Source organism: Salmo trutta, chromosome 29, assembly GCF_901001165.1.
Source record: "Salmo trutta chromosome 29, fSalTru1.1, whole genome shotgun sequence".
In the NCBI taxonomy this organism is placed as follows: domain Eukaryota; kingdom Metazoa; phylum Chordata; class Actinopteri; order Salmoniformes; family Salmonidae; genus Salmo; species Salmo trutta.
Window position 1 is genome coordinate 7,963,216 of NC_042985.1, and position 26,219 is coordinate 7,989,434.

Below are 26,219 nucleotides of genomic sequence, written 5' to 3' on the forward strand. Positions count from 1 at the left end.
TTTTTCACATAGCCGAGGCTAGACAGAGCAGAGGGACATGTTGGAGACAGACAGAACGGGAAGATCGTTCGGGAAATAGGGCTAACGTAGGCCCTTTTAGAGATGGACTTTCTCGCCCAAAGAAGCAAGAGAATAACTTGGACTGCATAGTTACATCCTGGGCTAAATTGGTGTCATTGAACCTTTATATGCTCAAGTTATTTGAAGTTTAAAATGTGGGAAATGGGGGTGTTGTCGAGAGCGAGGTCTCCCCTCCTGTTGTCCAGGACAAGATGGCAGCAGTGCAGGCAAACTCTGCATGGTATGGGTATATAGCTAAGTCAACAACATGTTCAGAGAAGCCCTGGATTCTACGTATTGTTACTCTATAAGAAGGTAAGCAGTCAGTTGTATTATCTTTGATGTTATTTGGAAGGATAAAAATGTAGCAAGAAGATTTGGCACATTTTTATGGTTACAATTATTAGTTGTATCTACCGTTAGCTATATACAAAATGAAGGCAAGCCAGCTAGGAAGCTATAGTAGGTTGTATCTGTGGGGTACGCTGTGAATTTTATTTGTTTGTTATAGTTAGTGCTTTTTCTTTAGTTAGCTACAGTAGCTAGTGAGAAGTTTGCCGACAGGAAGCAGAACCAACGGTACTAGTTAACTGTTGGCTAGTTAGTAAGTGTTGAAATGTTTATCAATGTAAAATTAGCCTATAGCTCCAATACTTGTCAGAATATTGACAAGTTCACCATTTGCCAATACCTGTAACGTTTACATGTAATTGAATACCGTAGTAGCTAGCTAGTTAACTTACATCAGCTGTTATTTACACAGGTCTGTCTCTGTGTGAGATTAGGCTAACAATGCATCTTCAAGGTGTTTTTCTTCTACAGCCAGTTGGTTTCAGACAGTCAGCTACCTAGTTTCACCCACAGCAACCCCCTCATAAACGTCACCAGCCTTTGCTGTTTCCAAGCACGGAATTATCTCATGCAGAAGTAGTCAACAGAGTATCGTCACGTCTGCCATTTAAGAACAGAGCAGATCAGGGACCAATTTATCTTCACTGTCAGTGGAAAATCCCAGGTTGTAATAGATGTGTGTGGGATTAGCATACATGGTAAATTTCAGTTATTTCCTCACACAGTTTGTACCCTCTCCTGTACCCGGCTCTGCCACCTTGAAAACAACCAACCCACTCCCCCAAAAACATCCTGGCAGACGTTCTTTGATCCTGTGTTGACACACATTCTGAAAAATTACCAGTTTCATGGCCTAGCATTCTTCTACCTACTTTACATTGATCCTGCCAGTCTGACATCTTTATCTGTTCTTGCCTCAGTCTGACGTTTAAACTCACCACCACTCCCCTTGTAAAAACACAAACATCTCGGTTAAAGGGGCTCTGCTCTGTGACTTCCTTGCCAGCACTTTATTTGTACTAAGAGAGAAACTAAGGAAGGCACTAAATGTACCACAAACCCAGGCTTGTTGGTAGTGTAAAAGGCATTGGATGGAGGCTGAATGGGATTATTTTTATCTTATTTTTTAAGGCCAGACAATCTGCTCTTGGCAGGGTTTGAGCCAGCCAACCTTTTCTGGGGAGAGTGATAGCTTGAGAGTTTGGACAGGGTGCCCAAACAGTCTTCTTGTATCTGAGTGAAGTGTTCTTACAATGTGCTATTTCATGCAACAACAAGAGGGAATGAATACCCAGATTAATCATTTAAGGTGATTAGCGTGTTTAGCAACATTAGCCGTTGCTATAAGTCCTGCTGACACATACTTACTCTACCACCTACTGCGTGCCCCCCAATAAGTCAATCAGATTTGTTTCTTAATTTACTAATCTGAAAGCAGTGCAGGAGTGGATGCACAACTTTCGGGAGAGTGAGAGGGGGATGATGCCTTGCTCACCATCTCGTGGTCTCCTGATTTGAAGCAGCATACTTGATTAAGTTGTGGTACTCATGTGATGTTGCTTTGAGTGTGCTTGTTCAACCCCACCCCTCTATCCCCCTTGGGCATTATGGAAGAATGTTTTTTTTTTTTTTAACCTGAGCTCATTCTGCTATGAAGTCAAACAGTGGCTTAAGGAAGTAGACACATGGTGTGGACACAGGGCAGCCTGTGTCTTCAAATCAACGTTTATTGGTTGCGTATGCAGATTTGCAGATGTTATTGCAGGTGCAATGCTTGTTTCTAGCTCCAACAGTGCAGTAATACCTAGCTATATTTATTTATTTAATTATTATTATTATTATATATATATTTTTTTTAACAATACACACACACACACACACACACACACACACACACACACACACACACACAATCCAGAAAAATAAAGAAATTAAGAAATATCAGAATGGGAAATGTCAGGGACCGGAATATAAATATATAGGCCTATACATGTTATGTATGGATGGATGGATAGATAGATATAGTGTATTCGGACCCCTTGACTTTTTCCACATTTTGTTATGTTACAGCCTTTTTCTAAAATTGATTAAATTGTTTTTTCCCCTTAATCTACACACAATGCTCCATAATTACAAGTTTTTAGACATTTTTGCAATAAAGAAATGACTGGAATATCACATTTACTTAAGTATTCAGACCCTTTACTCAGTATTTTGTGCATTTGGCAGCGAGTTCAGCCTCAAGTCTTCTTGGGTATGATGCTACAAGCTTGGTCAGAGTGACCATTGGTTTCTTGTGACCTCCCTGACCAAAGCCCTTCTCCCTGGGTTGCTGGCTGGGTTGGTTGCCAGCTCTAGGAAGAGTCTTGGTGGTTCCAAACTTGTTCCATTGAATAATGATGGAGGCCACTGTGTTCTTGGGGACCTTGAATGCTGCATACATTTTTTTTGGTACCCTTCCCCAGATCTTTGAGACAGACACAATCCTGTCTCCTTCCAAATCATGTCCAATCAATTGAATTTACCACAGGTGGACTCCAATCAAGTTGTAGAAACATCGCAAGGATGAACAATGGAAACAGGATGCACCTGAGCTCAATTTCAAGTCTCATAACAAAGGGTCTGAATACTTACGTAGATAAGGTATTTCTGTTTTTATTTTTAGTAAATTAGCACAAACAAAACAGTTTTCGTTTTGTCATTATGGGGTATTGTGTGTAGATTGAGGGGGGAAATTAAATGTAATATATTTTAGAATAAGGTTGTAATGTAACAAAATGTGGGAAAAGGGAAGGGGTCTGAATACTTTCTGAAGAGTGTGTGTGTGTGGACAGTATATGAATATAAAAGGTGTGTACAGCAGTAGTTATATAGGATGATCCATTACTAGAAGACACTGTATAGATATAAAGTAAGTAAACATTTATTAAAATGACCAGTATTCAATGACTATGTACATAGGGCAGCAGCCTCTGAGGTGCAAGCTAGAGTACCAGGTGGTAGTCACTGTTCTAGCCAGCTAAGGTTCAGGGTCGGGTACTGGGCGGAGGCCGGCTAGTGGTGACTGTTTAACAGTCTAATGGCCTGGAGATAGAATGGTGATTCTCGTGAAACTGGTTTTAAAGATGTCTGTAGGCAATTGAGTTACAAAACCATGATGCATCTGCAAAAATCAACTATCATTCTCAGGATTAAGACGCCTAGTTTTTGACAATGTCTTCTTTTAATTCAGGAGAAAATGTATTTGTAAATTTTCACGCCAAATTATCATTGCTTAAATGCGTATGGATAAAATTTTCGGTCAATTTTATATTATTTTATTTTAGAAAAATCTAAGTTATGTAAATAAAACACATGTTTTGCTGTAAATCATAAAAATTGTATAATTAAAGTTGACATTAAACTATAATTATTACTTACAAACACCGTGGACATGTCTCATTCCTGTAAAAATTCCAATCAGTTTTTAAATAAATGTTTATTCAACCATGATGTATCACCTAGAGGAGTATTAGAAGTGAAGTTAATTAATTTGCTTATATTCCTCCAGAATTATGTTTTTTATTCTCGAACACCCCCTTTACCCCACTTGGCCTTCTCATTACCGAAATGGCTAAAAAGCTTAATTTGGTGAAAGGTCAAATTTAACATTTTTAAATATTTGTATTTTCAGTGTTTGTTTTAACTCAGGCCTTTTAAGGGAGCAATGTTAAAACATATTAGAAAATTATTTGTTTATTTTGAATAAATTGTGGTAAAATGCATAATATCTGATCCAAAAACAATAATTATGAAATAAATAAGTACAGATCCTAATCTGTGATCAAAGAAGACATTTTTTTTAATAAAAAAAATGTGGATCAAATGTCAGTTTCGTGAGAATGACCCAGAACTTGTTTCTCGGTCTGACCTTTCATGCACCTGTATTATCTACGGCTTCTATATGGCAGTGGGGTGAATAGGCCATGGCTCGGGTGGCTGAGGTCCTTGATGATCTTCATGGCCTTCCTGTGACACCGATTTGCTGTAGATGTCCAGGAGGGCAGGCTGTGTGGCCCCAGTGAAGCGTTGGTGATAATGCGTACAGCCTGACATGATGTTCTCAATGGTTCATCTGTGGAAGTTTGTGACGTTCTTCGGGGCTAAGTCAAATTTCTTAAGTCTCCTGAGGTTGAAGAGGCGCTGTTGCACCTTCTTCATCATGCTGTCTGTGTGAAGTAGAGGTCGACCGATTATGATTTTTCAACGCCGATACCGATTATTGGAGGACCAAAAATAAGCCTGTACCGATTAATCGGCCGATTTTATTTAAAGAAAAAAAAAAGAACACCATTTATTTCTAATAATGACAATTACAACAATACTGAATGAACACTTATTTTAACTTAATATAATACTTCAATAAAATTAATTTAGCCTCAAATAAGTAATGAAACATGTTCAATTTGGTTTAAATAATGCAAAAACAAAGTGTTGGAGAAGAAAGTAAAAGTGCAGTATGTGCCATGTAAATAAGCTAACGTTTAAGTTGCTTGCTCAGAACATGAGAACATATGAAAGCTGGTGGTTCCTTTTAACATGAGTCTTCAATATTCCCAGGTAAGAAGTTTTAGGTTGTAGTTATTATAGGACTATTTCTCTCTCTACGATTTGTATTTCATATACCTTTGACTATTGGATGTTCTTATAGGCACTTTAGTATTGCCAGTGTAACAGTATAGCTTCCGTCCCTCTCCTCGCTCCTACCTGGGCTCGAACCAGGAATACATCGACAACAGCCACCCTCGAAGCAGCGTTACCCATGCAGAGCAAGGGGAACAACTACTCCAAGTCTCAGCGAGTGACGTTTGAAACGCTATTAGCGCGCACCCCGCTAACTAGCTAGCCATTTCACATCAGGTACACCAGCCTAATCTCGGGAGTTGATAGGCTTGAAGTCATAAACAGCACAATGCTTGAAGCATTGTGAAGAGCTGCTGGCGAAATGCACGAAAGTGCTGTTTGAATGAATGCTTACGAGCATGCTGCTGCCTACCACCGCTCAGTCAGACTGCTCTATCAAATCATAGACTTAATTATATCATAATAACACACAGAAATACGAGCCTTTGGTCATTAAAATGGTCGAATCCGGAAACTATCATTTTGAAAACAAAACGTTTATTCTTTCAGTGAAATACAGAACCGTTCTGTATTTTATCTAATGGTTGGCATCCCTAAGTCTAAATATTGCTGTTACATTGCACAACCTTCAATGTTATGTCATAATTATGTACAATTCTGGCAAATGAATTACGGCCTTTGTTAGGAATAAATGGACTTCACACAGTTCGCAATGAGCCAGGCGGCCCAAACTGCTGCATATACCCTGACTGCTTGCACGGAACGCAAGAGAAGTGACACAATTTCCCTAGTTATAAGAAATTCATGTTAGCAGGCAATATTAACTAAATATGCAGGTTTAAAAATATATACTTGTGTATTGAATTTAAAGAAAGGCATTGATGTTTATGGTTAGGTACATTGGTGCAACGACAGTGCTTTTTTCGCAAATGCGCTTGTTAAATCATCACCCGTTTGTCGAAGTAGGCTGTGATTCAATGAGAAATTAACAGGCACCGCATCGATTATATGCAACGCAATACACGCTAGATAAACTAGTAATATCATCAACCATGTGTAGTTAACTAGTGATTATGCTAAGATTGATAGTTTTTTATAAGATAAGTTTAATGCTAGCTAGCAACTTACCATGGCTTCTTGCTGCCCTCGCGTAACAGGTAGTCAGCCTGCAACGCAGGCTCCTCGTGGAGTGCAATGTAAGGCAGGTGGTTAGAGCGTTGGACTAGTAACCGGAAGGTTGCAAAAACGAATCCCCGAGCTGACAAGGTAAAAATCTGTCGTTCTGCCCCTGAACAAGGCAGTTAACCCACCGTTCCAAGGCCGTCATTGAAAATAAAAATGTGTTCTTAACTGGCTTGCCTAGTTAAATAAAAGATCGGCAAATCGGTGTCCAAAAATACCGATGTCCGATTGTTATGAAAACTTGAAATTGGCCCTAATTAATCGGCCATTCCGATTTAATCGGTCGACCTCTAGTGTAAAGGGACCATTTCAGGTTGTCAGTGATGTGCACTGAGGAATTTTTAACTTTTGATCCTCTCCGTTGATGTGGATGGGGGCGTGTTCTCTCCACTGTCTCCTGTTCACCGGACGTGCTACCTGTCCCAGACCTGTTGTCCCAGACCTGCTGGAACCCTGACCTATTCACCGGACGTGCTACCTGTCCCAGACCTGCTGTTTTCAACTCTCTAGACAGCAGGAGCGGTAGAGATACTCTCAAAGATCGGCTATGAAAAAGCCAACTGACACTTACTCTTGTGTTGCTGACTTGTTGCACCCTCGACAACTACTATGATTATTATTATTTGACAATGCTGGTCATTTATGAACATTTGAACGTCTAGGCCATGTGCTGTTATAATCTCCACCCGGCACAGCCAGAAGAAGACTGGCCACCCCTCATAGCCTGGTTCCTCTCTAGGTTTCTTCCTAGGTTTTGGCCTTTCTAGGGAGTTTTTCCTAGCCACCGTGCTTCTACACCTGCATTGCTTGCTGTTTGGGGTTTTAGGCTGTGTTTCTGTACAGCACTTTGAGATATCAGCTGATGTAAGAAGGGCTATATAAATAAATTTGATTTGATTTAGTTCATGATCAGCTGCTTAGTTGTTGAGATAGAGGTTATTTTCTTGGCACCACTCTGCCAGAGTTCTCACATCCTCCCTGTAGGCTCTCATCGTTGTTGGTAATCAGGTCTACCACTGTTGTGTCGTCAGCAAACTTGATGATTGAGTTGGAGATGTGTGTGACCACGCTGTCATGAGTAAAACAGGAGGCTGAGCGTGTTGAGGATCAGCCTGGCAGAGGTGTTGTTGCCTACCTTCACCACTTGGAGTCGGCCCATCAGGAAGTCCAGGACCCAGTTGCACACGGAGGGTTTCAGACCCAGGGCTCTGAGCTTAGTGATGAGCTTGGAGAGTACTATGGTGTTGATGGCTGAGCTGTAGTCGATGAACAGAATCCTTACATAGGTATTTCTCTTGTCCAGGTGGGAAAGGGCAGTGTGCAGTGCAACAGCGATTGTGTTGTCCGTGGATATGTTGAGGTGAATTCTAGTGGGTCTAAGGTGGCTGGTGAGGTGGAGGTGATATGTGAATTGTCATGGGTCTAAGGTGGCTGGTGAGGTGGAGGTGATATGTGAATTGTAATGGGTCTAAGGTGGCTGGTGAGGTGGAGGTGATATGTGAATTGTAATGGGTCTAAGGTGGCTGGTGAGGTGGAGGTGATATGTGAATTGTAATGGGTCTAAGGTGGCTGGTGAGGTGATATGTGAATTGTAATGGGTCTAAGGTGGCTGGTGAGGTGGAGGTGATATGTGAATTGTAATGGGTCTAAAGTGGCTGGTGAGGTGATATGTGAATTGTAATGGGTCTAAGGTGGCTGGTGAGGTGATATGTGAATTGTAATGGGTCTAAAGTGGCTGGTGAGGTGATATGTGAATTGTAATGGGTCTAAGGTGGCTGGTGAGGTGGAGGTGATATGTGAATTGTAATGGGTCTAAAGTGGCTGGTGAGGTGATATGTGAATTGTAATGGGTCTAAGGTGGCTGGTGAGGTGATATGTGAATTGTAATGGGTCTAAAGTGGCTGGTGAGGTGATATGTGAATTGTAATGGGTCTAAGGTGGCTGGTGAGGTGATATGTGAATTGTAATGGGTCTAAGGTGGCTGGTGAGGTGGAGGTGATATGGTCCTTAATGCGTACAGAAGCTCCACACCCACCAGTGTCTACATAAGCTGCTGTATGTTGAGCATTTGACTGTTCTCTCCCATTGAGGCAGATTTATACTGGTCCAGTGTGTCACCTCCCTGTATTGACCTGCCCTGCACTCAAATTGTTGGTCTCCCCTGTCTAAGTGAGGCACGCTGTATGCAGTTTGTTGGTCTCCTCTGTCTAAGTGAGGCACGCTGTATGCAGTTTGTTGGTCTCCTCTGTCTAAGTGAGGCACGCTGTATGCAGTTTGTTGGTGTCCCCTGTCTATGTGAGGCACGCTGTACGCAGTTTGTTGGTCTCCCCTGTCTAAGTGAGGCACTCTGTACGCAGTTTGTTGCACATCAGCTTTTGTTTATCCATTAGCGTTTATCAGCCTGTAGTATGTTTTGGAAGGGACTTGCTGCTGTGTTTGTGCCACGTGACCACTCACTCACTCAAAACACGCCACCTCATTCTGCTGTGACTGTTGAATGTGACTGTCCATGCTGTTAGATAAAGCCTCTATGTTCTGGAGCACGGGACCTCATGATGCTTTATCTGTGCCCTTAAGGCTGTCTGTTTTAGCAGTCCTCCACTCACAAGACAAGCCCATAAAAGGCCATATGACCGTAGTCTTTGAAGAGGCATAGGGCACATGCTTGCCCAGACCCTTAGTGGTTCACTCCTAATTACTGAAGAGACACAGAGTTCGAAATTTAAATTCTAATTTAAATTCAAAGAGGATAGATAACCCAACTTTGACTGATGGGCCTAAATAACCCAACTTTGACTGATGGGCCTAAATAACCCAACTTTGACCGATGGGCCTAAATAACCCAACTTTGACCGATGGGCCTAAATAACCCAACTTTGACCGATGGGCCTAAATAACCCAATAAATAACCCAACTTTGACCGATGGGCCTAAATAAGCTGCAAGTGGTTGTGTAACTTATTAGTCGTTCTTCAGGTGTTTTGTCGTTGAGGTAGTCACTGCTGGGGTGTTCAGGTGCTCCATTTCAGGGTACACTAAGGATGCTGAGTAGTGTAGGGTTACTGCACCTGTGTCCGTGTGTTGGGCAGCCAGCCGCTAAGCATCTGGTGTCGTGTCAGCGGTGAGACGGACAGCCTCTGAGTCTCTGCTGTCTTTCCAGGGAGGACAGCAGATGGATGGTCTACAGGCAGGATAGTCTATCTGAGCATGTGGTGCTGACAACGTTACACATCATCTGTTTTACATTTGGAGCACCAAAATGAAATCCCCCATGGGGTGACTGTGGGTTTTACAAAGGGCTTTGCCTTTATGATTATGTGCTGAACTTGAGTCCTAGCCAAATGTGGTTCCGAGGTGAGAAACTCATTTTTGTGTTATGTTGAGTTGGATTATAGGAACATAAGCAATGTCCAAAGTCTGATAGACATCATGATAACATTTGCCATTCAACCTACATGGGGAGGCCAGGGATATATTCTGGGAAGGTATCTGGGTGTCGTTCTCTAGTCATTCAGGGTTGAGATGCTGGACAGTTGTTGATGGACTATCCCAGAGAGAGCGTTTTCAGCTGAAATGTTCCTCCAGTCTTTTATGAGAGGAATTCTTTGAGACTCCTGCACTGTTTCTTTGCTTTGTCAGGCCCAGTATCTTATCTCTTTGATTCTGACAAGATGCTGAAAGCCCGAAGGCCTTTACTAATGAAACACCTCTTTATATCATTTTTATTGCTTACAACATATAGAAAACGTAAATAAACACTTTATAAGATAGATCCAAATGTAGCCAACTTTCAGAGCAATTTGTTTGGTCTTGGGGTTCATTTCTTTTCTAAGTGAAATTACAGCCTCGTTCCTGTTTTCTCTGTTCTTCTGTTTGCTGCTGAAGGGTTTGGGCATTTTTTGTATCTTCCACGGCACATACATTGAGGAGACCGGGGCGGCCTGGGGACCGGGGCGGGCTGGAGCCGCTTGACCTGTAGAGCTGGAGAGCCAAATTGAGTTTTACTGTGTGGCAGAACTGTGTGCTATACATTCTCTTCCCCAACCACCAGGTCCACTGACATTTTGGTTGTGCTTGCAATATAACTGGTGTGCGGGACAAGCTAGAGAGATGTGCTTTGTAAAGGCCTAGATCCCCATTTGGAGAACATCCCCTAGGGTAGGCTTTCTTAAAGTCGGGGTGTCTTTGCACCCTGTTACTGCCTCAAACCCAACTAAGCCTACTTGCGCTCCTTAACATGGCGATGTGTTTTCCACTATTTGTTTAATTAGTTTTTCCACCAGTATGGGCTGTTCTCTCGCCCTGCTCCTTTTCACATCTCGGGCAAAACAGTTTCTTCCTCTCCCCACACTGGGGCATTTGGTCTGAGGACAGGTGTGTTCTCTATATTTTTTTGACCCCTCAATTTAATTCCCGCCCAGTTCAAAGGTCAACCATGAGCAATTACTTTGAGCTGAAGGCTGCTGAAAACCCCCAGCAGCTCTGAGTGATGTAACATGACGACGGGGGGCGTATCGGGCTTCAGGAGGTAATAATATCCAGGGCCCTGCAGCTGACACTCTGTAGGCTCTGCTAAATGAAAGCGCCTCCAGTCGTCATCAGTGGCCTTTTGCCCCAGAAGCCTTGGACCACTGTTAGAGGGGAAGGGTGTTTAAGAACGGAGTATACACTGTCCACTTACAGCGCCGCTAGCTTATCAGTTTGATGTTTCACACAAAAAGCCCATTTACAGAGAAAATGGTCGCTGCTTGATAGCATTATTGTGTCTCAAAGGCCTGGTTCTCGGTGCCCTGTCACCAAACGGCACCATAGGGCCTGATTGTGTAGAGCAGTCGGAGGAATAGGACAGGCCTTATCTGCCTGCTCAGAATAGGGTCTGGAGCGGTGGCTCACAGACCTACCGTTGTTATCAACACAGTCTGTGTGGTGCTTTCCATTGAGCAGATTTTCTGGAGGAGGCTGGGCCCTCCCCAGTGGTTTGTGACAGCCCCGCATTTCCTGTGGTCGGACTTTACGCATGTTTTCTTCTCTTTCAAATGTCTGCCGGTTTGTTGAAGAAGGATTCTGGAAACTTTGTTGTCTGAGTAAGCGGAAGCCAGGGGATTTGAGCAGTTAGCCCGAGTGCAGCCAAGGATTGCTGTGTTTTTCCACCACATGGTCTCATTCAGACCAGGGAGACTGGAAGCTTGGCTGCTCATGTGAAACGGTCAGTACTTTGTCTAAACTGACGACACAGGCTACTTATTTTAGAGTAAAGACATCATTTAACACAACTCTGTCAGCTGAGAGGGATTTTACCATTAGTCTAAATTAGGTCTAGTGATTGACAGTTTGGCCTAGCATTAAACTTTGGGATGTTTTTTGCTTTTATTCCTTTACTTGATGTGTCTTTTAATCTCAACAGATCAGTTGTTTTGCCACAGTGGTTGAGAGTTGTTTTGAGGAGCCCTGTTGTGTTTCCTATGTTCTGTGTTTTTTCTTCAAGCAGAGCAGCTATTTGGCCTCGCTCCTTCTGAACCTCTCCCAGTCACTGGTGTTGGTCAGACAGACACTAGGATGGCCGCTGGGTTAATATTTGCACAGCGTGGGCCACTAGTCAGGCCAGTAAACTGGACACCACCCTTCCTGGAGCTCTATCTATCTATCTATCTATCTTGCACCAGAGCTACTACCCCAGGCTCCACAACAGTCCAGTCTCACCCTCCTACCATCTGGTTTCTCTTTCATCCTTGGTTCAGGCAGTAATGGTCTGCCACTGTCAGCGACAGGGCGCAGGGAGTCAAATGTTCTTTTGAGAAATGGAGAGTTTTTTTATTTTTTATTCTGGTTTTCTTCCAGAAAGCACCGCCGACCTGTCTGCTCCTGCCCCGGGGGGCCAAATGAGGAGAGCAGCATCATTTCCTGTAAGCTAGCGCTCTCCTGCCTGGGATCGATGTGATGGCCTATGTAATACTCAGTGGGCCTGTGCAGTCACCTAACCCCTGCAGGTTATGACTAGCCTCCCCCTTCTTGGCAGAGCAGAGATCATGTATAGTATGGCGGTAGTTGAAGGAGGGGTAAAGGTTGGTTCATGTTTTAGATAACCTTATCTGTATCAGGGATTGACTGTGTCAGTTGCTGAGGTCTAACGTCATCGGCTGGCTATACAGAACATTAGGAGAGTGGAGCGGCCAGTATTGATGTGTTGCTGATTACTGTGCGATTTGGTTGTTTTCCATACTGTAGGAACAGCAGGACATGGTGCACACAATGAGGAGTGTTCTCTGTGGTGACACAACCCAGCTGTGGAGAGCTCCATGGCCTTCTCTTAGGACCAAGCTGCTTTCTGCCAGTCATGACAAGCAACAACCACCGTTGGGGTGGATTCCATGTGCCTTCATTTCAATTCAGGAATTTAATGGAGCGTTCCTTTGGGACATTTCCGTAATGTAGAGGCCAAACAGGGAATATTTCAATTGGATTTGAAATGGCCTATTCAAAATGGAATTGCCTCTACTTTTGTTTGATGACCTGTCTTAATTCTCTGACTGAAAGCCTTGTTGTGGTGCCAACAGATGTGACACCGTCATTCAAAACTAAACGCATTCCTTTGAGTTACTTGTTAGATTACGTAATCATTGATTGCACTGTTAGGAACTGGGTTAGTCTCAGTTTGTAGGCCACCGGGGCCAAAAGCCATTTCCTGTTCTCACCCTACCACTCTAGTTTGAGCTTGGTCTGAACACTATGTTGATGGAAAATGGTTACTTGGTCTTATTCTGACCAACCTTACCCTAATCTGTGCCTCATCATATTAGTGCACATGTGTCAAACTCATTCTACATTGGGCCTAATATTTTGGGGTTTTCCCTCCTCCTTTGTACTTGATTGTGATGAATTAAGGCCACTAATTAGTTAGCAAACTCCCCTCAGCGGTCTGTCTAGGTCTTAATTGAAAGGGAACACTAGGCCCTCCGTGGAATGAGTTTGACACCCTGCATTAGTGACTGGAAGATAGCAGCACACTATTATTAACAATATTTTGTTAAGCTCTTATTTTGAAAATTCCCTCTCCGATTGGCCTGCTAGCAAGGCCAACCTCTCCGATTGGCCTGCTAGCAAGGCCAACCTCTCCGATTGGCCTGCTAGCAAGGCCAACCTCTCCGATTGGCCTGCTAGCAAGGCCAACCTCTGAATAAAGCTAAAGCCTAAAAGGTGTGTGTAGAAAAGCTGAAACAACAAGCAGTCCAGAAGCTACCCAGTGTTGCCTGCCTCGTCAGTCTAGAGAGTCAGGAATTGGCAGGCTCCCCTTTCTGCAAGCACGTGATTGCAGCCTGTTGAATAGTGCGCACTTCTGAAGTTCCCTTTTGCTTTGCACTGCTGCTGCTGAGCACAACCCAGGCAGACTGTATACTGTAGCTCTCCGCCCGTCCTCCTAATAACTCCCATGGGAGGGAATCATCAGGGTGTGCCTCACTGAACTTCAGAAAGAGGACAACATCTCCTAACATGGAGGAGAATGAGAGTGAAGACAGGTAGGCAATGACTAGGAAAGTTCTGATTCTTGGCTATTGAGCCGCATGTGCCTGCTATCGTTGAAAAGTTGGGGCCTTGAGAGGAAGGTGTTTGTTCTCTCATTTGGCACCTGTAATTATAGCTCCTTCCACTAAATCTGGAAGGTGTAATTTGGGAACAATTATTTTCTCCTCATTTAAGAGAGGTGCTGTCTACTCGACAGTGTGCCCCTCTCTGTGAATCACCACCCACAGTCTTGTTATTTGTGAGACAGGGGGTTGTCTTTTGGAAGCTCTAGCAGTCTAGCGACGGGGCTTTGGGACGAGGCATGCTCTGCATCTAAATCCGTCAAGGTGAATGCACCGTTGATTTATAGTCAAAGAGCCAACAGGGAAGAGCCACTTTGATGTCACTGGACGGGCTCCAGATGAAAGGAAGTAGGTTGTGGGCTCTACGGCAGGGCACACGGACAGCTATTCTGATAAGGTCACTGTGCCAGGGTGCCCTGCCGTCCGCCACAGCTGCCACCTCTCTTTAGACCCCCCCCCCAAAAATCCCACAGAATATTAATAAAAACGTATCACGTTATCCTAGTCCCTCACTAGCCCAAGCCCAAAGACCTCATCCAATTTCCAAATATTTTCAATGGTATTCGCTGGGATGGCGTCGCTTCTTGTTTTTCTTTTTTCTCTCAAAATGAGAGAGGGGGATGAGGGAGGAGCATTCCTCTCTGAGCTGTGTAATGTGAGAGGGGCTGGCTGGCATGCAGACATGATGCTAGGGCTCTGCTCCCCCCCCCCCCCCCACTTCTCTCTGAGACTCTCTTTCTCTCTCTCTCTCAACCACTCTCTTCGAACACATCGGTTGCCTAGAGACCCGCTGTGGGATGCATGGTAACGGCAGGGAAAGGTCATCCAAACCTTTTTGAGAAGTTAGTCATCCCCTACGGTGGAGGTGGTAGGGGGGCTCCATTGGATGAGGCCAGAATGGTGAGGGTGTTCTAGAACACTCCACCGGAGCATATCTTCTTCCCTCTGCTAGGCGCTTGATTGGTCAGCTTGGTGTCTCTGGCTGTGGTGGGAGTGGGGTTTCTTTCTGCAGAGGTGTTTGGTGTGGGGTTGTAACGGGCTGAAGGTCAGCTGTGATGTCATCCCTTGACTGATGCAAGTGTCATTATGAGAGCAGTGTGGAAGCCTCTGGTTGTTCTTGCTGAACTCAGCAAATATAACCAAGCAACAAGGCAAAATCTTGTCAATGCACTTATCTCCATTCACTATGTCTTAATGGAGGGGCTGTGTTGCTGAATTTTCTGTTGCTATTATGCAATTGCACATGCAAACATTCAGAGTGAGCAGGCTTTGGAAAAAATGGCCCCCTCCCAGTACTTTTCCATCGTTCTCTTGAGAAATGGCACCATGGTATAAAGCCTTCCAGTACAAGCACAAATGCAGCAGTGAAGCGTTCAAGCTTCCGTCTTGTGTTTATGGGAAAAATATTTAATCAGAAGGATAAAAACAGGAGAATATCTGCACGTTATTAGGCTAGCCTGCATAGTGAAGAGTTTGATACCACAGGTGTGTGTGTGTGTGTGTGTGTGTGTGTGTGTGTGCGCAGCTTGTTCAGAACAACTGGAAAGGTCACCTTTTCACTATGCAAATCAATCAGCCAATCGGCAGCCTCCAGTCATTTGTTGACATGGTCTTTTTAAATCACTATGCAGACTGGACTTTCTCATCCAACAGGAAGACATGAAAATACACCTACATTTATTTAGGCCCAGTGTCATTTTATTTGAATTGACATCCCCTCATAGCCACTTACCTCGTTGACCTAACTGAAATCACATTGTCAAGTCCGTGGTGAAATTGATTCCCATAGGACACTTTGACCTTTCACACTGCTCTTTGCATTAACGCTATAGTGAGAACCTCTTACAGTTGGTGTTTAATATTTTAGATGTTGTGTGGGTGTGAGCATCAAAACGACGTTCCTTAAGTAGGTTGATCAAGCTTTGATAATATGCTAATGTTGTCTTTCTCCTCTTTTGAATGTCTCTGTCCAGGTATGGCTTCACAAGTCTGGATCTACCCACCACACATTTATCAAACCCAGACTAGTGCCTTTTGCAGCGTGAAGAAAGTCAAAGTGGAGCCCAGCAGCTGTGTGTACCATGAGAGAGCCCAACCGTGGACTTCTCTGAACGGCAGAACCCTTGGCATAGCGCACCCGATCAGACTCGCTCCCTCCTTTGCGACCCGAGACTCTGCAGCGGGCGAGAGAACGTGTGGCGGCGGGCAGGAGTTCCCTGTACAGACGGTGGCCGTGCGTGGGGTACGGAGAAAGCAGAACGGAACAGGAGGAACAGGCCCGGCGGAGGCCCAGCAGCCCCAGGACACAGGGCCAGTCCCCTGGCAGGGCAAGGGGCAGAAGCAGACGGACAGAGACAGGGGAGGCAGCAGTAGTGGAGCGACAGGAGGAGGGGGAAGGGGGGAGGAAGGTAGAGGAGGAGGAGGTAGGAAGGAAGAGACAGAAGGTGACTGGGAAGAGGGCGATTGTGGAGGTTTGAACTTGGCTGACAGCGCTCAGCGATGTGGGCTGAAACGTAAGAGCGAGGAGCTTGATAACCGCGGGAGCGCCATGCAGATAGTGGAGGACCTGTCCATGTTGCCAGCCATGATGCAAACGACCAATGGGGGGAATCCAGCTGGGTTGCCCGCGCCAACGGCTGTAGGCGGCGGAGGAGGACCCCCAACCAAACAGGGAGCGGCGGGCGGAGCAGGAGGGGGTGACGGGGACTACCAGCTGGTGCAGCACGAGGTCCTGTGCTCCATGAAGAACACGTATGAGGTGCTGGACTTCCTGGGCCGCGGCACCTTCGGACAGGTGGTAAAGTGCTGGAAGAGGGGTACTGGGGAGGTGGTGGCAGTGAAGATCCTGAAGAACCACCCGTCATACGCACGCCAGGGCCAGATAGAGGTGGGCATTCTAGCCCGACTGAGCGGGGAGAACGCGGATGAGCACAACCTGGTGCGGGCCTTCGAGTGCTTCCAGCACCGCAGCCACACGTGCCTGGTGTTTGAGATGCTGGAGCAGAACCTCTATGACTTCCTCAAGCAGAACAAGTTCAGCCCGCTGCCGCTGAAGGTGATCCGGCCCGTGCTGCAGCAGGTGGCCACGGCCCTGAGGAAGTTGAAGACCATGGGCCTGATCCACGCTGACCTAAAGCCGGAGAACATTATGCTGGTGGACCCTGTCAGGCAGCCCTACAGGGTGAAGGTGATAGACTTTGGCTCAGCCAGCCACGTGTCCAAGGCTGTGTGCTCCACATACCTCCAGTCCCGGTACTACAGGTCAGTGTCCACCGAGCTTGGAGATGGAGGGTTACAAATTCAATGCTGGGTTGTTTGTGTACAATACAGGCTGTCTATAATAAGTCAGTGAGTCAGAGCAGGAGAGGCCAGGATGATCAAATTCTGACAGTAAATCCTTAAAGTTTAACAGTAATGACATATATCCTCCCAGATATGCTGGAGCTTCTGGTAGGGAGCTGAGATCATCTTGAAATCTAATTCTCTGGTGTCCACATATAGGCTACCATGAGGTAGGGCTGCACAATGAATAGATTTTATATTGAAATCGCAATACGGACATGTTCAATATCCGTATCACATGCAATATTTAGAAATGCCACTCAGCCGTGTGTAAGATCCGTTTTTCTGGTTGACTCCTGTTTTTCTGCTGCGGCTGCTTTCCACACACACCAAGGCTGCCCTGTCACTCAAGGAGTTCCTCCCCTTACATCCACTAAGTTTGCACTCTGTTCTGTTAGGTCAAATGCAGTCAACAGATTGTTCCGAACAAGAACGATGCTGTGGTCCACTTAACTTTTTAAAGTAATGTTTTTTCTATGATTCTAACAGTTTACCCAAGTGTTTGGATTTTTATCACAAGCCAAATCACAATCGCAATAATAAAATAAAACATTCACAATATTTTTTTGCCCATATCGTGCAGACCTACCATTACAAAAAAACGCCCTTCTGAGGTCAGGCAAGGATATGTCTTCTCTATTGCCTAACATCCTGCTCGTTCAGGAGCCGCATACCACGACCTGTGAAAAAATGTGACCCCACAGCATTACTGGCAGGGGGTAGCTCGCTCACGTCCCCTCAGCCTGGGAAAGGAAACCGTGTTCTGAAAACAGACTGCAACACAATGAGGCGGGGAAAAGTTTGTGAACATCTCACACATTGTTATCAGTCCTGGTGAGGCTGGGTTAGGATTGAGCCCTCACCAGTCTGTAGGATTTGTCAAGATGTCATGGTGAGCAAGGAACTGCCTGTTGGCAAATATTTGGAGTGTAAGCCTTAATGCACAGGCCTATGCTTACACCCGTTTGATGAAATATCTGTGAAGAGCAGGAAGGCCCACTGCATCTGTACAGTATGTGTGTTTCCCTTGGAAGGAAATGTGAATGTTGTGTAAAGAGCGTTAGGCCATGTTGCATAAAGACCATGATAAACCATTTGAGGATGAACAGCTTCTCTCTCAGCCCAACACCTCTCGAGTCTGAACGTAACTCTGTTACGAACCCTGATGCGTAACATAGCAGCCTATCAGGTATGTTTATGCTGAGAATAATGTTTCTTCTGCTCTTGGACAGGCCAACGGAAAACTCACCAGAAGAATTCCTCTTGGCAGCACCCTATAGGTGCCGGTAGCTTTAGTTTTGAGAAACGGGGCCCTGAAATGATATGAACTGTAACGTAATGGTCTGGACAGGAATGACCCAGTTTAGTGTCAGTCTGTGGTTTCTACCTCGTAGATGCTGTGCTGGCAGGCTATTTGTGTGATGAGGAGGATGTTTAGTGAAGCCTCAACCCCATTCAGTACTCAGTTCCTGAGAGGTCTCATCAGAGGAAGAACATGCAGGATGACTTGTTTTTGTGACCGGAAAATACATTTGTCCTCCTTAAATAGAAAGCACTGTACTGTCTCTCAGAACATCTCATAGGGGCAGCTAGGCCTATTTAGTGATTCACATACATTATATATAGGGGGGATGGTTTGACTGTTAAACAGCACAGAGGTCTGTCTTGTAAAATGTCATGATGGAGTTGTAATGTAATAACTGTAATGTTCTGTCATAGCTGGCTGCACCATATAATGTCATAACCTTGCATTAGCCACCGTGAGCTTCCAGCTGCTCTGGTACCAGATCCTGTTCTGTGTGATGGTGGTGAATGATGTCACCCTGATGAAGGCTTTAATGCCGAAACCAGTCGGTTTAGGAAGCACCTTTTTACTGAACCTGAAAGGGCCTGAGAATCACAGACTCGGTTTGTACTTTAATTCATACACCTTGGTCTGTCTGTGAGGTAGGAGCCTTTTCTTTCCCCCTGCTTGTTGTGGTAGCACAGGTCTGCCTTGGTGGAGGACCTGGCAGCTCTCCTGTTTTCCACTGCCTCAGAGGAGCATCATCAGGCAGCCTTACTGCACGAGGATGGATGTTTCTAATTATCCACTTCTAATTAAAGTCTCTGCTCTGGTTCTGGGGGAGGTGGGGGACAGAGAATGGGCCGTGTGCACTGCAGCCATGTCCTCACTAAGTGGGTCTAACACAGGCTAGGCTTCTCTGTTGTCTGGTTCGCTAATGGTTTGCTATTTGACATGTTTATTGAACAGACCAACACCCAAGAAGGCGGCTTTCATTTTTGCAAGCCGTTGTAAAAGTGGCAGCATAAAAGTAACATTTCAATTGAGATTGTGTCTGTACCACAACACAGACGTGAAGTCCTGTGCGTGTTTTAATTTGCACTTTAAAACCCCTTCATCCCGTGTATCTTTCTCAGCCCTGGGTCTTCTGCTGGCTCTCACAGAGACGAGGTCAGCCACGAGGTCAGCCACGAGGTCAGCCACTAGGGACTGACTCACTGCCTCAAATTCATGTGCGTCATCTCATTCCAATTCCAGCTTTTTGCTGCATGTCTACTCAAGGCATGTTGGAGAGGCTTGAAGACAACACCACACACACACACACACACACACACACACACACCCTATAGATATAGCATGTTGTAAACCTATGGTCAGTTCAGAGTAGTTTGTCTGTCTGGTACAGTGTCCAGCATCGTTGTCTGATAATTCAATAGAGCCACAACTGACACACCTGGTATCCAGAGGAACCGGGGCAGCCAGACAGCAGTGTCTGTGTCCCAGAGATCAACAGTCAGCTTTTCCCTTGGTGAACATGTCAGGAATGTTTGGGGGAATCTTGGAGAGCTCTAGGGTGTATTCATTACACCGATTCTGTTGCAAAACATTTTGTTTACTCCAAACAAAAAAAAACGTTTTGCAACGAAAACGAGAGTTTCTATTGGACAAATTCCGGTATGTCCCTCCCCGTTTCATTCTGTTTGCTCTGTTTGCTTCCGTTTGGTTCTTAAACAGTAAACGTTTTCCATTGCAGGACATAATGAATACACCCCTGCTGTGTATCCTGATCTAAACACACAGAGCTTCCAGGTTTTTAGGATCATACATGTATGCTTCCAGAGTTTGATACATTTTCCTAACGCTCCATGGGAGTTGGAGTATACTGTACTTGTTGTCTGTATTGCAGACTTGGCACCTGGTAGATAATGTTGTTGTTACGTAGGTGTGGACACCTAATCCCCACATCCTGCTGCTCCCTCTCTGATTAAATCAGACAGTCTGTCTGAGCCCATACCAGCCTCTTACTGCCCTAGACTAGACTCCAGTAGTCTGTGTGGCATTACTTTGCATTCGGCTGTTATTAAGATGATGCAATTTGATTGGTTCCCCGGTAAGCTCCTCCCCTGCCCTCAGAGCCCATCATCCTACTCCAGGAAGTTGTTTTTGAGACACTTCCTGTTGATATCTGATTGTTGTTGACTCCCGTCAGTTATTTCATTTTGAACATCAACAGCCCAGCCACTTTTGACTTCTGAAAACGATGTGCAAGTGATGATGTCCTAGGTCAATCTCTTGAATGGGCTTGACGATTATATCATCAAATTCATGAAAACGCAGTCATTTAAGATACAGTGTATATAAAATGATATTAGTGTTTGTGGAATTTACTTCTGCCAGATGCCTTTTATGAAGTTATGTTAAAGACCATTGGGCTTCGTTTTTCATCCATTTGAAAACCATTAAAAAAAAAGGACTACAAAAATGAAACTACAATACTACTTCCTGGAAAGCGGTGCGTATAGCCATTGAACAAACGGTATAAACCAGACTCTGGGGTGAAGCGTGCAGAGTCAGTAATGAGACTCCAGTAAGTGTAGCTTCCATTCCCTCTCAAGTCTCCTGGGCCTATGATGTACTGACTGACTTTTCAAGTTATTTAACAACTCTCTCATATCTTCAATTTGTGCACGTGTCACAGGGGTGGTGTTGGCAGAAGTTCTGTGGTATGATTCTCATTTTATAGGCCCTGTACATATGACTAAAAGTGATGACGTCATTGATCTCTTACTGAGGAACGTTTGTTTCCTCACAATTCACTGGGCTCGATCATCAGAGATACTGACCGTTGGGCTAGCTGAATGCATAATTCATGTGAGGTGCCAGGCCAGCAGACCATGTATGCGAGGACATATTGGGTGGTAAATTGTGCTAAAAGCCTTGAAGTCATCTTTGAGAGTACTCCCCTGCCCTCGTTTGATTAATGCTAATCAGTGGCTGAGTGAGAGGTTTAATTCCTCAGTGAGATGGAAGGAGTCAGGGATTAGTTTGTACTGCTAATGTTATGCCTTAGTGTCCGGGGGAGTTTACACTCTAAAACCAGCCTTTTAAATAGTACTGTTATTACTTGGGAATTGGAGGTTTCTCTCTTTCTCTAAAGAACTGATGGGAGATTTAGTTTGATGTATGAACAGAGGATGCAGTTTGATGGACTTTTGATGGTATCTCATTCAATTACGCGTTGCAAGTTCAGACCGAAAGTGAGGTGAATCGATCGGGAAAGAGTTTGAACAGGCCTCAAAATGTTCAGCTAAGTTGTATCCATAGGGAATAGATGGATGCTGTTCGTCAGCTAAATGCAGTTACATGGAATTGCACTGGTGGAAGTGGACACCATGGGCTAGTCTGTCAATGCCAGTATCACGTAGCCTAATCGTCTGCTGATGTGGTATCATCTCAGAGACAGTGAGACCTTCTGCTTTGCTTCTCTCAGACGTTTAAAAAACAAACTGCCACATTTCAAATGAGCCTATTTGCTTGTTGTAGCCTATTCTGTGAGGTGATTCTCTTTTGTAGTTTTTGAGTCAAAGTCGCAACAACAAAAAAATCATCCCTTCCTAAGAGATGACAGTATTAGGCTGTTAGCTATGTCATTTAGATGTGGCCTAGTCTCTTAGTAATGTGTTAGGGTTGGTGGAAAAGGGAAGATACTATAGAATGACTGTCACATGGCAGCTATATGTCTTAGTACAGGGGATTTACATTTCATTTCAATAAGTCATGCTGCCTGAACATATTAAAATGGGAGACTTGGGTCTGGGTTATCCATTTCCCTCTGTATGCAGCGTCTGTAGATTCCTGCTCACTGAGGTGAGATGAGTTGCATTGACCCGAGTTGAGACTGCCGTTCTTCAGAACACTAGAAAACCGCATGCTTGTCATAGATGACTTGATTATTCAAATGGCATCTCTGTGCAGCCTAGGCCATTTTACTGCTGCTTCTCTGTAGGTGTGGTATCTCTGTGCAGCCTAGGCCTTTTTACTGCTGCTTCTCTGTAGGTGTGGTATCTCTGTGCAGCCTAGGCCTTTTTACTGCTGCTTCTCTGTAGGTGTGGTATCTCTGTGCAGCCTAGGCCTTTTTACTGCTGCTTCTCTGTAGGTGTGGTATCGTACTTTGGCTGCAGTCCCACAGCTCTTTGTTTGACAAAAGTTTAAGGACGGTGTTATGAGAGATGAAGTGTATTTCATCATACAGTACCGCTGAACTTTAGAATTTCACAAATGATAAAGAGCAGTACACGAAGAAAGAATAATTAGTTTAATTCGTTGTCATACATGAATGTGAGGTTTTCTGGGTAAAGTAGTCGTATGCTTTAGTAGCCATGCATACAGAGTTCAGAGCAGTTCCAGTATGAACGGGGAAGCTGCAGCGACGTGTATGTAATAAGGAGGGATGATCTCTCATGGTCTGTCATTTGTCTTCTCTCTAGTTGTCCACCAGTAGCAGGCTAAACATTAGGAGTTTAGTTACATACTAGGTCTAATCTTGTTGACAGGTGTGCATTTCTGTAGACAGTGGAGACATCTCTTGAATGAATCATTTAAACCAGAATGCTCAAGCTATATCCAGATGTGTGTAGTCAAGAGAAATGAGTTTGCAGTACATTACCACTTTGATGACCATTTCTGCTTCTCTAGTCTGATAGTACAGTCTGCTTGACTCTCTTGGTGTGCATGTCAGCTGCAGAGGAGTAGGCCACAACATCCTCTGTGTTTAGCTCATCTCTCTGCTCTCTCTGACACACACACACACACACACACACACCCTAACACACACAGGCCTCCTTTCACTCACTTCTGGTAAATGCACCATATTTTAGGAAGTGACTCCAAATAGAATCGACTCACTGGAGCCCTACACTGTACTTTAGTGACTTTTGGCAGGAAGTTAAATACAGTGTGCAGCTGCTCTCTCCTCCATTTGCCAGTTCTACCCATCGAAAGCACAGGTCGCCAAGTCATTCTCACCGGCCATTTTATCTTCAGATACAATTTTAGAGCAGTATGTTGCCTACTTTCAAAGGAGGACCACGCAGAATGATAAGCCTATTCCACCATGGTACTATGTGTCAGAAGAGCTGGCTTCATGAAGATTTCTATTTAATGGGGGATGTCATTTCACAAGGCAAGAGGGGCAGTGATATCATGTATGCCATGAACAAGGCACAATATTCATTCAGTTGAACAAATGGAGAAAGTTCCCCTCAACATGCAGTTTGCCATTTTACAATTCCCCCAAAATCAATAGAGTTTCAGTGGCCTTTCCCTCCTCCACTGCATCCAGGTTGTGTGTGAAATAGAAAAGGAAACTGTTAGTCTGTATCCAGATGTTCCCGTTCTGACCCGTTCTGACCCGTTCTGTACCTTACCGGGGAATACGGCATCACGGCAACTACACACAAGGGCTGATATGAAACAACAACTTCTTAATATATACATTCTTTGTTGATGCACAAAACAATTTAGACAACAGGGATCTTGATCCAGAAGGGGATTGAATTTCTCTGCTGTAACCAAGAAGCTTGATCTTGACTTGTAGCCAGTTAACAAACCAAACGCAGAGCTGGAGGCCTGAGCTGGATATCATTTATTTGACACATCTTAGATATCTTTATAAGTAGTGGCGTAGCATACATTACGCGAGGCAGGATGCCCCCCATTTTGTTTCCCTAAATACCCCTCTCTATGGTATATCACCTAAGCCTACTCTCAATTTTCAATAGTCCCTTAGCTCTCTCAATGTTGAACAGTCCCTTAGCTCTCTCTATGTTGAACAGACCCTTGGCTCTCTATGTTGAACAGTCCCTTGGCTCTCTCTATGTGGAACAGTCTCTTGGCTCTCTATGTGGAACAGTCCCTTGGCTCTCTCTATGTGGAACAGTCCCTTGGCTCTCTCTATGTGGAACAGTCCCTTGGCTCTCTCTATGTGGAACAGTTTCTTGGCTCTCTCTATGTGGAACAGTCTCTTGGCTCTCTACCAGTATGTGGATCTAGGGAATGTTTAGGCCTTTCCCATGGGCTAGGCCTATTGACCTGCCTAATCATATGATTCAATACTTTGGGTTGCTTCCAATCTGCCACCATGACCACTAGCCCCCAGGGAATGGTTGTGGAAGTGGTGTCCTGAAAAGGTAAGGACTGCTACAGATTATTCTGCCTGGTAAACCCCTGGGCCTGGCCATGAGAGAATTGCACAGGTCTACACTAACATCACATTACATGATAATGATCCTGCCTCCTGCTGTCGCTGCTCCTCTGGTTAGAGGATCTCCCAGACATACGGAGGGAGAGGGCAGAGAGGGGTAGGAGGTGGAGGCCTAGGGGTGGATGGAGAGGCTGCTTAAAATAGCTGACGGGAAGGCGACCAGCGCCGTTGGACTTCTATAGATGGTGAAGCGCGCTGGCAGCCGGAGCAGAATATGGGCCGGGTGAAATGCAAGAGAGAGCGTGCTCACTGGTTGAAGGTCAACCAGCTCCAACGGCAGCTGTTTTACAATGTGTTTGCAGTCTGGATGGGTGTGTGTGTGCCTGTGTCCACATAGTGGGTGGAAATATTCACGTTGAGTCTATTTGAATGTGAGTCTGTGGTTTCTTCACCCCTCAGACTTCCACGTTTGGGGCCTTTGTCTGGGCCCTTTGTCTGGGCCCTCAGACGTGATTCACTCAACTTGTTATTTTGTTTTCCTCTTTTAAAACCCTGTAGGCATTTTGGTCTGGCACTTTTAATTAGTTTAACATTTCTCCTCCCTGGGCTTGGTGATTGGTGAACCACTGGCTCTCCTCAGCTCTTCTCTCCAGACTGAGGCCTGTTTGTTTCTCTGACTGAACCTCCTAATTAGACTCTTCAGATTGAAGCCCAAATGCCAGCGAGCCACGAGAAGGTTCCCTTAATTACACCCCAGCACCCTCGACCTCTCTCCGTCTCTCCGTCTCTCTGTGTGTCAGACGTCCTGTTTCTGACGTCTTTATAAGACTCTGCGTTGAATAAATGCTCAACACATAAACCCCCACCTCTAATTGCTTTCATTCTGCAGTTGATTTGCTCTCCTGGTGCGTTGCCCTTTTATTCCCTCAATTTCATACTCTCCCGTTTTCATTGCCAGTAGCAATTTGAAATAGAAATGTATTTAACTAGGATTTGCACTTTCAAAGGAACGTCTGTGAACTTAAACCTCCCATAGCTAAGGACGGCCCCCTGCGTTTGTCTTGGTGTGTCTGCATCGGTTCAACATGGACGCCATGCTGAGTGCTGCATCACAGACCAGTAGCTTATCAGAAGCCAGCTACCACCACTAATTACCCACTGGTGTCTAATGTTACTGTGTTGTGTATCACTCTACTGGAGACTGCTGCTGTTGTGTGTGTGTGTGTGTGTTTTGGCAGGGCAAAGTGTGTGTGCTGGTGCTCTCTGTTGTGTGGGTGTGTAAAAAGCCTAGTGTTTGTTTGTGTATACAGTATGTGTTTCTCTGAGTGTGTGTTGTTTTAGTGCGTTTTCCTGTGTTGCTGGGCGTCGGTCGGTAGCACCAGGCCTATCAGGCGTATCTCCTTCCTCAGGTAACACTAGGCCTCTGTGTTTCAGTTTGCAGAGCAAGCTCATCAATCATTCATCAAAGACAGCTCCTAGCCAGAGAGCTGGTGTTAGCAACAGCGTAAACACAGCCAATCACATTATGTCCTACAACGGAGAACAAGGCTAATTTATCCTCTAACCTAATTTGTCTCACTAAAAACGTGGCA

At 44.9% G+C, this 26,219-nt stretch overlaps 1 protein-coding gene and 1 long non-coding RNA gene across 5 annotated transcripts in view; both read left to right on the forward strand.

Moving 5' to 3' along the window:
* Nucleotides 1-26,219, forward strand: part of LOC115166847 (homeodomain-interacting protein kinase 3) — a 70,852-nt gene continuing 44,633 nt past the window's right edge. For 3 of the 4 annotated variants that reach the window (XM_029720722.1, XM_029720723.1, XM_029720725.1), the window contains exons 1-2: nucleotides 13,570-13,729; nucleotides 15,772-17,059. In XM_029720722.1, coding sequence (XP_029576582.1) covers nucleotides 13,714-13,729; nucleotides 15,772-17,059 — 1,304 coding nt within the window. In that variant the 5' untranslated portion in view covers nucleotides 13,570-13,713. Of the gene's footprint in view, nucleotides 376-13,569; nucleotides 13,730-15,771; nucleotides 17,060-26,219 lie in introns of those variants that run through there. The other variant, XM_029720724.1, reaches the window with a different exon arrangement.
* On the forward strand, nucleotides 20,166-22,725 carry LOC115166848 (uncharacterized). Its single transcript, XR_003870377.1, has 2 exons — nucleotides 20,166-22,481; nucleotides 22,582-22,725. It is a non-coding gene; the product is annotated as an uncharacterized LOC115166848 (long non-coding RNA).